Source organism: Hyla sarda, chromosome 2 (genome assembly GCF_029499605.1).
Source record: "Hyla sarda isolate aHylSar1 chromosome 2, aHylSar1.hap1, whole genome shotgun sequence".
Classification (NCBI taxonomy): Eukaryota; Metazoa; Chordata; class Amphibia; order Anura; family Hylidae; genus Hyla; species Hyla sarda.
In genome coordinates this window covers 243,279,165-243,294,292 of record NC_079190.1, presented here as the reverse complement: position 1 = coordinate 243,294,292, position 15,128 = coordinate 243,279,165, and the positions used below count along the sequence as shown (strand labels likewise).

The 15,128-nt window shown below is 39.6% G+C and overlaps 1 protein-coding gene across 1 annotated transcript in view; it reads left to right on the top strand.

Moving 5' to 3' along the window:
- The window catches only part of SSC4D (scavenger receptor cysteine rich family member with 4 domains), a 104,345-nt gene extending 89,507 nt beyond the window's left edge, over positions 1-14,838 (top strand). Inside the window, exons 7-11 of the mRNA XM_056556788.1 lie at positions 3,878-3,958; positions 4,035-4,109; positions 8,459-8,770; positions 10,842-10,919; positions 13,087-14,838. Of these exons, the coding sequence (XP_056412763.1) occupies positions 3,878-3,958; positions 4,035-4,109; positions 8,459-8,770; positions 10,842-10,919; positions 13,087-13,403 (863 nt within the window). The 3' untranslated portion in view covers positions 13,404-14,838. The remainder of the gene's footprint in view (positions 1-3,877; positions 3,959-4,034; positions 4,110-8,458; positions 8,771-10,841; positions 10,920-13,086) is intronic.
- The last annotated feature ends 290 nt before the right edge of the window (positions 14,839-15,128 follow it).

Genomic DNA, 15,128 nt, shown 5'->3' with positions numbered 1-15,128 from the left:
GAAGAGCTGTGCAGTTGCCCATAGCAACCAATCAGATTGCTTCTTTCATTTTTTTAAATGAAGGAAGCGATCTGATTGGTTGTTATGGGCAATTCAGCAGCTTTTCCAGGAAAGTAAAGTTTAAATCACAAAACTGTAACACACTGTCCCACCCCGTGCCTCGAACCAGTAGTGGTCTCCCATTCCACTGTGGTGCCAAGATGGTCCTGTTCATCTTACTGTTTTACATGCCGTGAGATCCCCATAGATCACAATAGGCCTATCACTTTCAATGGGCATAAAATCACAGTGTTAATGCACTAGTCATAGTTCCCTATACCATTAAAGAAGGGAGGGCTCAATATTCGAGAATATGCGCATATATTTTCGCATATGCGAAAAAAACTAACGAATATGCGAATTTCGCGACTATATGACGAATATTTGTCTATATATTCGCGAAATATTGTGAATTCGAATATGGCCTATGCCGCTCATCACTAGTAGTAAACACCTTTGATACATATAATGCACAACCTTATCCAGATCCTTTCTGGAACTTACTTCCTCATAAAAGCTTATCAAATTACCTTGACAGGCCTAATTCCTCATAAACCTATGCTTCAGAAAAGCATTAGTTTCTGGGCTCACTTCTTGACCATTTTTTTTTATACTGGCACCACAGTTGCTATGTGCCAGTCCTGAAACTACCAAAAACCACTCTTGGGGTTCTTATTCCTGTACATTCTGATTAAGCTGTTGTTCAGTACTACAATGGATTTCTTTCCTTCAGCTTTCCTGTCTGTTTCTCTGCTTGGGGCATTGTTTAGCACAAGCACTGTGTAAAAAAAACAACATTCTCCCTAAATATCTCAATAAAGATGTATCCGTGTAGAGAGATGTGATGTAGGCCATTGGGGCTGGTCAGAGGTGATGACATTACTCAGGGGGTCGGGATAGAGCTCAGAGACCAGATCCAGCTACACACCCTTAGCAGTAGATGGTAATGCTTCGAGAGAGGGGTGCTGTTGAGACAACTTCACACTGACAATGAAAGAACTACACATCTTCTTGCCAGAGGAGAATGACGCACAATGCTAAAGACAGAACAATTTGTGATAACAATATATTAGTAAGCTATATACCTTGGGGAGACAGTCTTATTAAAATGCAATATTGTGTTATCGTAATACCCCTATACCCCTTTAAATATATGATGTAAGGGTCTGTCTATTACAGTATTTAATTCCTCCACGTTAGGCTGCTTTCACACTATAAGCATTCATCCGTTATTAAACGTCTGTTTTCCGTGTAAAAACGGACGTTTAATAACGGATGAAATAACGGGTGCTAACGGCTGAATAAATATTCATCCATTAAGACCCGTTATCCCTCATGTATGGCCAAACAACTCTGCCTACAGACTCCCACAGCCGGGACTACTACTACTCCCATCATGGAACAGACTTCTTTCCATGATGGGAGTAGTAATTCTCCGGCTGCAGGAGGCTGCAGACAGCTGGGGAGGCTACATTAGTGTTTGTACTACAACCCCCATCATGGAACAGAGTCTGTTCCATTATGGGGGTTGTAGTACAGGGGCTGAGGGATTGATCGCATTGAGGGGCTGAGACCCGATGCGATCTGAAGTTATTAAGCAGGGGAGCAGGCGGCAAGCTCCACAACCCTGCGATGTATCAGTGTGTTTTAACTTTCATTTTTGAATCCCCCGCTGGGAGCCCTGAATGGTCGGTACTGCGGAGCCAATCAGGGATCTCAGTGGGAGATTTAAAAATGAACATTTTAGCAGGGGCCAAAAAGCGCTGTGGGGGGCAAGATATATAGCCTGCAGGTGGCGGCAGATATATAGCCTATATATCTAGCCCCCCAGCAGCGCATTAGATATGACCCCCGCCTGCGCATTAAATATATACCCCTGCCTGCGCATTAAATATATACCCCCGCCTGCGCATTAAATATATACCCCCCGCTGGCGCATTAAATATATATACCCCCGCAGCACATGTATATGTGCCCTTGCAGCGCAGCACTTCTATATACCTATCACAGTGCAGCGCTGTATGTGAAAAGCATTCTAGCAGCAGCATCGGCTGCCCGATGCTGCTGATAGAAATACTTTTCATACATAGCGCTGCAACGGCATATGTATATAGAAACGCTGTGAGGGGCAGATAACACTATATGTCTGCCCCCCCCCCCCCCAGTGCTTCTATATACATAAAGTTCAATAGTGTAGGGCGGCACTTGGAGTCGCGTAATGCACGAGAATAGAAGTAATCATAAGATAAGTAATGAATCGCGACACTCACTTGTCTCCATGCGGTTATACTTTTATTCAAACGCAAGACGCGTTTCTGCTACAGTCGCCTTTTTCAATTGCAAAGATATGTTTGCAATTGAAAAAGGCGACTGTAGCCGAAACGCGTCTTGCGTTTGAATAAAAGTATAACCGCATGAAGACAAGTGAGTGCCGGGATTCATTACTTATCTTCTATATACATATACCCCTGCTGCCATATGAATGAAAAGGATTTCTATTAGCAGCGCATAGTGACGGCTCCCGGCACTATGCGCTGCTAATCGAAATACTTTTCATTCATATGGCAGCAGGGGTATATGTATATAGAAGCACTGGAGGGGGCAGACATAAAGCGTTATCTGCCCCCCCAGTGCTTCTATATACATATACCCCTGCCGCCATATGAATGAAAAGTATTTCTGTTAGCAGCGCATAGTGCCGGCTCCCAGCACTATGCGCTGCTAAAAGAAATCCTTTTCATTCATACGGCAGCAGGGGTATATGTATATAGAAGCACTGGGGGGCAGACATATAGCTTTATCTGCCCCCCACAGCGCTTCTATATACATATGCTGCTGCAGCGCTATGTATGAAAAGTATTTCTATCAGCAGCATCGAGCGGCCGATGCTGCTGCTAGAATGCTTTTCACATATAGTGCTGCAGTGGTATAGGTATATAGAAGTGCTGTGCTGTGAGGGCACATATCCATGCAGTGCGGGGGTAAATATTGAATGCGCCAGCGGGGGGTATATATTTAATGCGTAGGCGGGGGTATATATTTAATGCGCAGGCGGGGGGTATATATTTAATGCGCAGACGGGGGTCATATCTAATGCGCTGATGGGGGCTAGATATATAGGCTATATGTCTGCCCCCCCCCCTGCAGCGCTATATATCTTGCCCCCCACAGCTGCAGGCTATGTTCCTCCTGCAGCCTTGTCAATCAGCCATCTCGTGTCCATGACCCTTGGACACACTCATGCTGCTGTGCGACTCATCAGTGTCCCAGGAGGTATGGGGACCCCTAGTGGTGGGATTTTCAAAGGTAGTTTTCTTTAATAAAATGTGAACATTTTTTAAAGAAGTATAATAGAAAAACAATTGTTTTGCCAAGATGTTCAACACATAAAACGTTTTTATATCTGACAGTGCCTATTTTAAAAAAAATGTTTAGGGATTGTCTTCATGAGACAGTACCTTTAAGTATATACACAGTGGAATCATCCATCAATAGTTCTGCGTGGGTACATCTTTCACAAAGTACTAACAATCTAAGCACTGTCACTATTCCTGATTTCTCAAGTGACAGGGAGCTGTTGTATTCTCCAAACAATGTCAGGATCTAGCCTCTAGCAATTCATCTTGTAAGTAACATTGATACCTACAGTTTGGGGATCAAGGTTCTAAATCATTACTATTAAATGTACAGTATAGTTATGAAAGTTGACAAAGTGGATTACCCTCTAAATTTAGTATCTATATATGTATGACATGACTGCATGCCTACAAAACTTAAATATCATAATCTCAATCATGTGTTTTCTTCTGTTATTATGCAATAATATCCTATTGACCAGGTCTGGGAATTTTAACTACAACCCTGAGCACCAGTCGTATAGCCCATGACACTGCAGAGTCATTTACTGACACAGCCACAGGTAAATAAGACCATACTTATTACTATGGCATATTGCTCAACAAACAACTTACTCTGAGCTTTCTCACTGTTTATAGTTACATGGGGAGGAAGTCAACCATCTCCTGCGACTGAACTGCTCACTACTGCATTGTTTCAGCCCTGGAGAAAAGGTATGTTATTTTCCTTTACCATTTCTTTCACCTTTGTTGCTAAAAAGAAAATGTAAAGAAATAAAATTTAAAGGAGGACTATGGCAAAAATTAACTTATCCCCTTTTCCTCTATCCCGTCATCTCCGGGACAGAATCTGGCGCTCAGTGAAGAGCACGTGCTGCAGATGGCATGCACTCCATTTATTTCTTTGGGAGAGCCAAAAAGAACTGAGTACAACACATTGGGCATCATCAGCGCTTTCATATAAATTTATGGAGCTGTCTACCGATAGAAGACACGCGTTCCTCAGTGAGAGAGACAGGGTCAGGTGATTATCCCCTATCCCGTGGATAGTGGATAAGTTAACTTTTGCTAGAGTTCTCCTTTAAAAGTTAGAAGCCTATCTTGCCCATATACCCACTCATGGTCTGGTAAAAATAATTTTTCATAAAGTTACCTAAGAGCCTGAAGCAGACCCAGTGCAAAATCTGTAACTTGGCCACATGTGTTCCATGTGACACCTATAATACTGGTATCTTCTTATGGAGCAGAGATGCCTTTGGGGGCCCCTCAGGCACCAGGGTCCTTGTGCAACTGCTACCACTGCACCCCCTATAGTTACGCCCTTGGCCTGAATTTTTCAGGAAGTAGAGATAGAAATCTGATGGCTGTAGATAATATCCTAAATATTATCATCCAACAATTAAGAAACCAAGTGTTTTATGTCAGTATAGTAATGTAAATGAAGATACAGGCAATCCTGTATTTCCTTGAATCTGGAAGGTAAGACTATAAATCTGTTAAATGTGTAGAGGTACAAATATTGCAACTGCACCCAGGCACTGATCCTGCAAAGGGCCAAATGCTTCTGCCATCTAACAAGGCACCACTTTTGGTGCAGTTTAACCACTAAGGACGAAGGTTGTACAGGAACACCCTTGCGTCCTGGGACTTAAGGACATAGGCCTGTACGCCTTCCGTTTTTCCGCTCACTGCTGTGATATCTATCAGCACCCATCTCGGCACATCGCCCAGGGGGGTCCTGAGACCCCACAGGTGTCTGAAATACACACCTCAAGGAATGTAATAAAGGGTGCAATGAGCATTTAGACCCCACAGGTGTCTGAAAGATTTTTGGAACAGTGGTCCGTGAAAATGAAAAAATGTTAGTTCTCATATGCACAGCCCACTGTTCCAAAAATCTGTCAAACACCAGTGGGGTGTAAATGCTCACTGCTCCCCTTCTCACATTTCTTGACGGGTGTAGTTTCCAAAACGGGGTCACTTGTGAAGGATTTCCACTGTTCTGGCACCATGGAGGCTTTATAAACGTGTTATAGCCCCCAACATCCATTTTAGTAAAATGCACGGCACGCCTTCACTTCTGAGCCCTGCCGTGCACTCAGAGAGCACTTTATGTCCCCATATGGGGTATTTCCGTGCTCAAAAGAAATTGGGTTCCAAATTTTGTGAGGCTTATTCTCATTTTACGATTGTAAAATGAAAGGTTTTGGGCTACACCAATTTGTTAGTTTGTTTAGAACACCTATGGTGTCCAAATGCTCACTACACCCCTTATTACATTCCCTGAGGGGTGCCATTTCAAAAATAGTGTCCCATGAGGGGGGGGGGGTTTCCAATGTCTGGGCATATGGGGGCCTTTTAAATGTGACATGGCCCCCAAAAACTATTTTAGCCAACTTCTCTCTCAAAAAGCCAAATGGCGCGTCTTCCCTCCTGAGCCATGCCATGCACCCGCCGAACACTTTACATCCACATATTTGGTATTTCCTTACTTGGGAGAAAAAGGATTACAAATACAGTGGTACTTTTTATGCTTTTACCCCTTATAAAATGAGAGGTTATACCAGCTTTTTTGTGTAAAAATTTTAATTTTTCATTTTCACCGGCCAATATCCCAAAATTGTGTCAAACAGCTGTGGGGTGTAAATACTCACTACCCCCCTTATTACATTCCTTGAGGGGTGTCGTTTCCAAAATGGTGTTACATGAGGGGGGTTTCCACTGTCCTAGCACCATGGGGGCTTTGTAAATGCGACATGGCCCCAAAAACTATTCTAGCCAAATTCTCTCTCCATAAGCCAATGTTGCTCCTTCCCTTCTTAGCCCTGTTGCGCACAGCTCTTTATGTCCGCTTATGGGGTATTTCAGTATTTAGGAGAAATAGGGTTACACATTTTAAGGGGCTTTTTTTCCTTTTACCCCTTGTAAAAGAAAAATAAATTGGGTCTACAACATGTAAGTGTAAAACATGGAGATTTTTACTTTTCATCTCCACTTCGCTGCTATTCCTGTGAAACACAAGGGTTAACATACTTTCCGAATGTCATTTTAAATACTTTGAGGGGTACAGTTTCTATAATGGGGTAATTTATGGGGGATTTCTTACAGTAAGGCCTCTCAAATTCAATTCAGATTTTGAATGTTTCAGGAAAATTTGGAAAATTGCTGCCATACCTTGAAGCCCTCTATTTGGCATGTCCATTTTACTTACATGCAGAGAATATTAAATTCATAAATATGCAGATTTTTTTTTTTTTTTAGACAATAATTTTCGAATCTTTCACAAAGAAATTATGCAAGCCTTGACACAAATTGACCACTATGTTAAAGTAAAATATGTCATGAAAAACAATCTCAAAGTCAGCATGATAAGTAAAAGCATCTCATAGTTATTAATGCATAAAGCAACACAGGTCATAATTAGAAAAATTTGTTGATGTCCTAAAGGGGTACTCAGGTGGGGAAAAAAAAATGTTCATATCATTTGGCTCCAGAAAGTTAAACAGATTTGTAAATTACTTCTATTAAAAAAATAGATAGCAGGGTATAAAAAATGTAGTGCATCCTCGTTTGTACGCCCTGCTATCGGCAAATAACGCAGCAAGTCGAAGCAGAACTTCGAGTGCCGTGTTGTCATCAATGCCTCTGAATGGTATTTATGCATGTTGCGTTATAGACACTGGCACCCAGTGATCTGCGGAGCGCCCAGACCTGTGGTTTTTCCTGACCCTGAGATTTGAAAGTGTGGGTGGAGTGATGCTAACAAGTATTTCTCAGGACTGTGATCATTTACAAATCTGTTTAACTTTCTGGCATCAGTCGGTTTAAAAAAAAATGTCCTTAAGGGGTTAAGCCAAGTTATAGTTGGTCCAAACCTATAATAACAAGTCTAAGAATATAACAGTTTTATTAAGCAGCCTGAGCCACTTTGATAATTATTAGTCTGTAGTCTAAGCTCTAAAGCTGGGCCACTGTTTATTTGTTTTTTTAAAAACTTCATTGCATTTTTTATGTAGTTTTTTTGAGTCAATATAGAACTGGATCCAGCAGAAAGAAGTATGTTCCTTCATTTTTCTATTCATTTTTGATCAATTTATCAAGAACAGATTTCTAATCCCCTTCTGGCTTTGACTAAAAATTTTATAATAAAAAAAACTCCATAAAAGATCTCTCTAATACGCAATCCATCCCTCCATCCCAATAACTGTGTAGCAACCAAATCAGACACATTTGTCTGTGAGATAAAACAATGTTTTAATTAAATGGGTTGCCTTGTGTAATACTTTTTACTTATATATATATCGATATAAAAATGAGGATAGCACTCACCGCCAGACTTGCAACTAGAACGCTTTATTGTAGACTTTACATGGAGACCACACGTGTGAACATCAGCTACCTGGATGAGGCAGGTGCCGGAGCGTTCAGTGAAACGGTGTAAGTCTGGTGGTGAGTGCTATCCTCATTCTTATATCGATATATTGTGGATGTGGCGCTTTGTGCATATATGGAGTAAGCACCACTACCAAGCATTATACTACACCACAGTGCCTTTACTGACCTGAATTGCTGGTACTGCTGCGGTGCTGCATGGATCTGTGTCTCCCCCTGTGCTTTTTCCTTAAATACTCCTCAGAATTCTGGATTTTAGGTTGAACTCGATGGACAGTTTGGGTACAGGTGTGCAGTACACCATTTATTCTTTTTTACCATGCAGTGGTTACGTATTAACTGTGACATTAGAAAAAAAAGTTTGTTCAAATCTACACCATCTAAAAGACATGAGAAAAACCTCTACCCTAAGGAAACATACAAAATACTGATAACACAGTAAATTCATCATTGTCGTTGCGACTTTTTGATAAATTTGTTGCTCGCACGCAAACACATTAGCAACTGAAGTATAAGTAATAGCAAATACACTTTCTTGATTTATAATTTAGATAAAAACTGAAATGAAAATGCAGATTTACATAGTTACATTTTGTTCTTTAATTTGTTAGCTTATAGTTTTGGAAAGAAGATTATTGTTACATTAACTGCTTTTACTTTTTATCCACTAGGTGGCAGCATTAGACTTGTAAATGGAAACAGCAGCTGCCAAGGAAGAGTAGAAGTTCTCTATCAGAATACTTGGGGAACTGTATGTGATGATGACTGGGATTACAACAATGCACAGGTGGTTTGCAAGCAGATGGGTTGTGGTCCTGCCATTGTGGCTACAACTCTTAGTTATTTTGGCTATGGCAGTGGTCCTATCCTCCTTGATAATGTAGATTGTGTTGGTACAGAGAAAGACTTAATAGAATGCTTCAACCTAGGTTGGGGACAGCATAATTGTGGACATCATGAAGATGCAGGTGTAATCTGTCAAGGTGAGAATGTTTAAATTATTCATATGCCAGCTCACTGTATACATATAAACACAACTTGAATGTACCCTAATATATGGTGTCACTAGTGTCAGGGTAGGATCAGGGTTTATATAGACTGCACAGTCAAAGCTCAAAGTGTAAGGCTGGGTTCACACTATGGAATTTCCACCTACAATTCTGCTTTGAAATTGCAGGCAGAAATTCTGATTACTAAAATATATAGTATAGTGAATGGGTTTTCCGTTCACAAATTCACACTTAAGAAAGTTTGACTCGGAATTTGTGAACGGAAAATCCGCTTTAAAATTTCCGCCTGAAGAATGACGTTGCTCATTCTTCATGTGGAAATACTCGCAGAACACATTGAGGTCTATTGGGGACTTCAGTGTCCACGCGATCCTAGCGCCGACTGATTAAGTCAGCGCAGGCCGCACTCAGAATCTCCAGGTGGAAATTTTCTGTCTGGAGATTCCGCAGTGTGAACCTATCCTAACTGTTAGAAAACTTTCACACATGTCAGGTACACTGCAGTTTTTTTTTTGTCTGCAGGGTCATTACAGAGGATCAGCAGATATGCAATTAAAAAAAAATCTATGTATTTTAAATCTGCAGTCATGGATCGTGCTGCAGATTTAGGAAGGGACAAAAGTGCCGTATTTTGCTGCTGTGTATTTGCTGCAGCTGATTTTGCTACCCATTGACTTCAATGGGTAGGAAAGCACAGAGTAGCAAATATGCAGCAGCAAATACACAGCAAAATTTGGCATGTGCCACCCTACCCTTATTGTGGATTATGAAGTCAATGTGGAAGAAGAAAGGATGAGCATGCTGTAGATTTAAAGGGGTACTCCGGTGATAACCTTTTAAATCAACTGGTGGCAGAAAGTTAAACATATTTGTAAATTACTTCTATTAAAAAATCTTAATCCTTCCTGTACTTATTAGCTGCTGAATACTACAGAGGAAATTCTTTTCTTTTTGGAATGCTCTCTGATGACATCACGAGCACAGTTCTCTCTGCTGATGTTATTATAATAATAATAACGCTTTATTTATTGTTGTCCTCAGTGGGATTTGAACCCAAGTCCCCAGCACTGGAAGGCAGCAGTGCTAACCACTGAGCCACCATGCTGCCCTTAGCATACATCTGCTATGCACGGTTGCTAAAATGGACAGAGATGTCAGCAGAGAGCACTGTGCTCGGGATGTCATCAGTGTTCCAAAAATAAAGGAATTTCCTCTGTACGATTCAGCAGCTAATACGTACTGGAAGGATTAAGATTTTTTAATAGAAGTAATTTACAAATATGTTTAACTTTCTGCCACCAGTTGATTTAAAAGAAAAAAGGTTTTCACCGGAGTACCCCTTTAAAGTCTGCAATGAAAACACATTGAAAGCAAAGGTACTTCAAATCCAATGAACATTTTCTACTAGAGAATCCACAGCTGAAAATCTGCAGTGGATCTAACCCATGTGATGGTGACATGCAGCTGTTTTCTCTAATATAGGGGTAAAGGGGTAAGGTAGTTAAGATTAAGGTAGTTCTGCGTAGTCCCTACAATGCTTCAGCGTGGTTCTATTTTACTCTACTTATGGATAGTATCAAAGGTAGCCCAGGAGATGCACAACATTTTGCTCTAATGTGAAATATTGTGCATTTATAGAGAATATGGGCATTTTCATCAAGAGGGTACAGTGGAAATTTAATCTTAGGGGTACAGAGTAAATTAAAGGGAACCTGTCATCATTTTTAAGCTGTACCATAAATTATCTGGATATCCTGCCCCGCCTTGATTCATAGATTAACAGGGAGAGATCTATCAAAGTAAGTGGGGAGGGGAGAAGTTGCTGGGGACCAGCACAGTGACGGATTCCTTTTAAAGAGACTCATCTTAGGGAATGTTTATTGCATTAATGTATAAATACGTTATAGAGGGAGCACCTGTCAAAGCTGTACATGTTAAGTTTACACATTGGGCATTCTATTTCTTTGGGTAACCTTGAATTGATCTAATAACAAATAGTAACTGGTCTTAATTCTGAAGAATAACCATCTATATAAATTTTTAGGTGTGAAAGACTCTGAATTGTTTTCCAAAGGAAGCAGCTTTGATGTGACAACTAAAGCCGCAACACCTCCAAAAGATGGTATATATGCCCAAAGTCTCATACTGGAATCTCTGGAGAGCCCTTTAGATTAAAGCTGTACTCCTATGGGAAACTTGTTTTTTTAAATCAACTGGTCCCAGAAAGTTAAACATTTGTAAATTACTTCTATAAAAAATCTTAATCCTTCCAGTACTTTTTAGGGGCTGTATATTACAAATGAGCTGTTTTTCTTTTTGGATTTCTCTGATGTCACAACCACAGTGCTCTCTGCTGACAACTCTGTCCATTTTAGGAACTGTCCAGAGCAACATATATTTGATATGGGGATTTTTCCTGCTCTGGACTGTTCCTGGACAGCAGAGGCCAGCAGAGAGCACTGTGGGCGTAACATAATTGAAATCTAAAAAGAAAAAAATTTCCTCTGTAATATACAGCCCCTAAAAAGTACTGGAAGGATTAAGATTTTTTAATAGAAGTAATTTACAAATCTGTTTAACTTTCTGGCACCAGTTAATCTAAACAAAAAACGTTTTCCACGGGAGTACCCCTTTAAAATCTAAACATATTTTAACTACAGTTGGTTATTTATGACCACTCAACATTTCCATTATAGTGATTGGAAACAACAAAGAGAATCAAAAGGACAATATTAACACAACATATATTAACGCCACACTAACATCATGAAGTATGCTGACCAAATTTGTACTGTTTGTATACACCAATCAGTCAAAACACAAAAAATTAAAGTGTTGGCAAATACACAAGAGATGCCCCCACACAATTATCAGTATGTGCCATCTGAGTTATCTCCTCCCCCTAACATTTATAAGAGAAGAAGGACATCTGTAAAAACAATGGCTCCTCACAATGTACTTTTATAACCACACCGACTAGTACAATAAAGTTAATATATTTATTATAGCATAGAACATAAAAAACTACAGCACATGATAAAATTGCCATTTTTGTTTTGTTTTTTTAATCCAATCCCAAAAATGAAAATGAAATGTTAATCAATGAAGGATATTTACCTGGTGCCACAAAATGACTACAGTGGTCTCTCAACATACAATGGTAATTCATTCCAAACGACCCATCGTTTGTGGAATCCATCGTATGTTGAGGGATTTGTGCAATGTAAAGTATAGGAAGTTATACTCACCTGTCCCCGCCGCTCCGGACCGCGTCCTCACCGCTCCTGATGCTGTCCCAGGGGCTCCCGATGCTGTCCCGCTGCTCCGGCATCTTCTTTGGGATTCTCCGGCTTCTTCCGCATCTTCTCCGGTGTCCGGGCCTCGCTTTCTGGTGACCTTATTACGTTGCGGCGCCGGGACGGCGTGTGCAGCGACGTAATAACGACGCCGGAAAGCGAGGCCCGGACCCCGGAGAAAATGCAGAAAACACCGGAGGATCGCGAACTGGACCCGGAGCAGTGGGGATAGGTAAGTGAACCTGTCCGGAATGCTTAAACTGCTATCCGACAGCAGCTTAAGCATTTTGCGCTGTCGGATAGCAGTTAATGCGATGGCCCCGACATATAAAAGCATCGTATGTCGGGGGGTTACTGTATATCCCCCAGTAGGCAAGCCACTATACAGCTTAGTTGATGGAAAGCTGAAAAGGTGATTAGAATAAATCAGTGAAAAAGACTAACCAACAAAAAAAATTTTTTTTTTTGTTTTTTTTGTACTGGAAGCCAAAAATAGGCTGCATCATTATGGGGGTGAAGAAGCTTTATAAAACCCTAAAAATACTTATCCTCACACCTCCAAATCTGAGAGTACTTTAGGACCTTCCATGTTACTCCTGTAGATACCCACCTCCAATGTTGTCAACCCCTTACCAAGGGTATAAATAAAGATACTAGATATTACGATCTGAATATGCAGTTTTTTTCCCCTTGGTATTAATTAACATATTATATAACATAAATAACATAACTATTTTATATGGTCAGCCACTCCTTAAAACAAAGAACCTTTGCGATTTCTCCACATCTTTAGAACATTATTACAGTAGTTCAAGTTTATTGCCCTAGTATACCCCATCCTTATTGCCAGTATATGTCAGTAGATAACCAAAGGTAAAATTACTCTCTGGTGTTAAAATGCATTTGTTTAAAGGAATTGATATTGTGGTTTAATAAAATTTGCAGCTTAGAATTTAAACTAATAGAAAATAACAAATTTCTCTGTTTTGTCAGGCTCTATCCGCTTAGTGAATGGAAGCCATCGATGTGAAGGGCGTTTGGAAATATTTTTTTCATTGCAGTGGGGGACCGTGTGTGATGATGCATGGGACCTAAAGGCTGCCAAAGTGGTCTGTCGATCTTTAGGCTGTGGAGCAGCTTTGAACGCATGCGGAGAATCCTGGTATGGACAAGGGGCTGGCATTATATTCCTTGACAATGTCAAATGTCATGGCAATGAAAGTTCCATATTGCAGTGCTCCTATATCCACTGGAATGTTCACAACTGCGATCACTCCGAAGATGCTGGAGTTAAATGTGAGCTGTTGTGAACAACATAGTCAGCCAACCTGAACATATGTAAATGTATACATTATGTAAATAATTCTGTATTGTCCCTTGACTGTAATTTTGCACTTTATTAAACCATTTAGACCATGACTACATGATGTTAAACAAAGAAGTATATTAAACAATACTTGCCATTTGCTTATAAGAAATATGCATTTATAATATACATAGAATGTAGTTTTAAGTTGACCTTTAAAATAAAAGATAAAGCAATTAATTTTTCCCCATTCACAATTTTCAGATCACAGAGATCAGCTATGGAAAATTAAGAGAAGTTTCATTAAAACTTCTTCTCTCACAAATAATGTAAACAATGGCCCTGATTTACCAACATGATCCCGACTCTTTTTATCGGATTATGCTACACAATTTGTGTTGCACATCCTCTGCGACACTTTGAGCGACACATTTTACTCGTAAAAACCTGAAGGTTTTCTAATTACTCCGAATATTTTTTTAACCCAACTAAAGGGGCGTGGTTTGCATAACTAGGGGCGTGTTCCTGACATTTTCCTGAAAACCCAACAGTTGTATTTAAAAAACCACCAGAAAAATAGTAAAATACTGAACTTGAAAACTGCCGACCGCCTTTAGGTGTGTGGAATCTTAAAAAAAATTTGGGTTTTTTGAAAATCCTGTTACTTTGTCCCCTTAGTAGCTTTTTATATTACATTTTTTATTTTACAAAATTTTTGGGGGAATTTCTCTTTAAAAAAAAAAAAAATCTTGGCTTTCATTTCCTTTTTATTTTTATTTTTTACTTTTTGTTTGTTAACCCTTTAACAACCGTGAATGTAAAGTCACGTCCTGGTGCAGAGTTACTTTGCTTTATTTATTTGTTTTACACTTTATTTTTCCTGTGCGACACTTTTTTTTCCCCGTGCGACAGAATTTAATATCATGCGACAGAATTTTACCGACATGTGCGAAACATTGATAAATATGTGCGACAAAAAATAGTCGGGGAAAAAAAAAACACTCTGAAAATAACCCGACACTCTTAGTAAATCAGGGCCAATGTATTAATTTGCTATTGCAATTTAGTAGGGCAGTCTGATAGGACTAGTAATATATCTTACAGGATATTTAACTAGTTTTAGAATTCAGTTTTACAGAAATTCTGTTTTGCTGAAAAACAATCTAAGGTTCCATTTTGTTTGATGCATCAACCATCTTACCGTTCCAGGTTTTACCATTCAGACCTTCACCCACCTATTACTTATTATGACAAAGCTGTGAACCCTAGTGGTCAACAATAAAAAGTGCATTTTTCACGTTTTCAAGTATTATTTGGTTCTGAAGTTGAACCCATGCTCACTTCTTAGTATTTTGATGTTAGGTTACATAGCAAAAGTTGTTATAAATCTAAACCAAATGCTTGACAAATGTCCTATGGCCACTATAAATAAAGTCTTACATTTCTTAACCCCTTAAGGATCACAGGTTTTTTCATTTTTGCACTTTCATTTTTTCCTCCTCACCTTCTAAAAATCTGATAAAAAGAACACCATATCTTTATTCTGTAGGTACATACGTTTACAAGGATACCTAATTTATATAGGCTTTATTTTATTTTACTACTGAAAAAAATTATAACTACATGCACCAAAATTAGTATGTTTAAAATTGTCATCTTCTGACCCCTATAACTTTTTTATTTTTCCATATACGGAGATGTATGAGGGCTCATTTTTTGTGCTGTAATC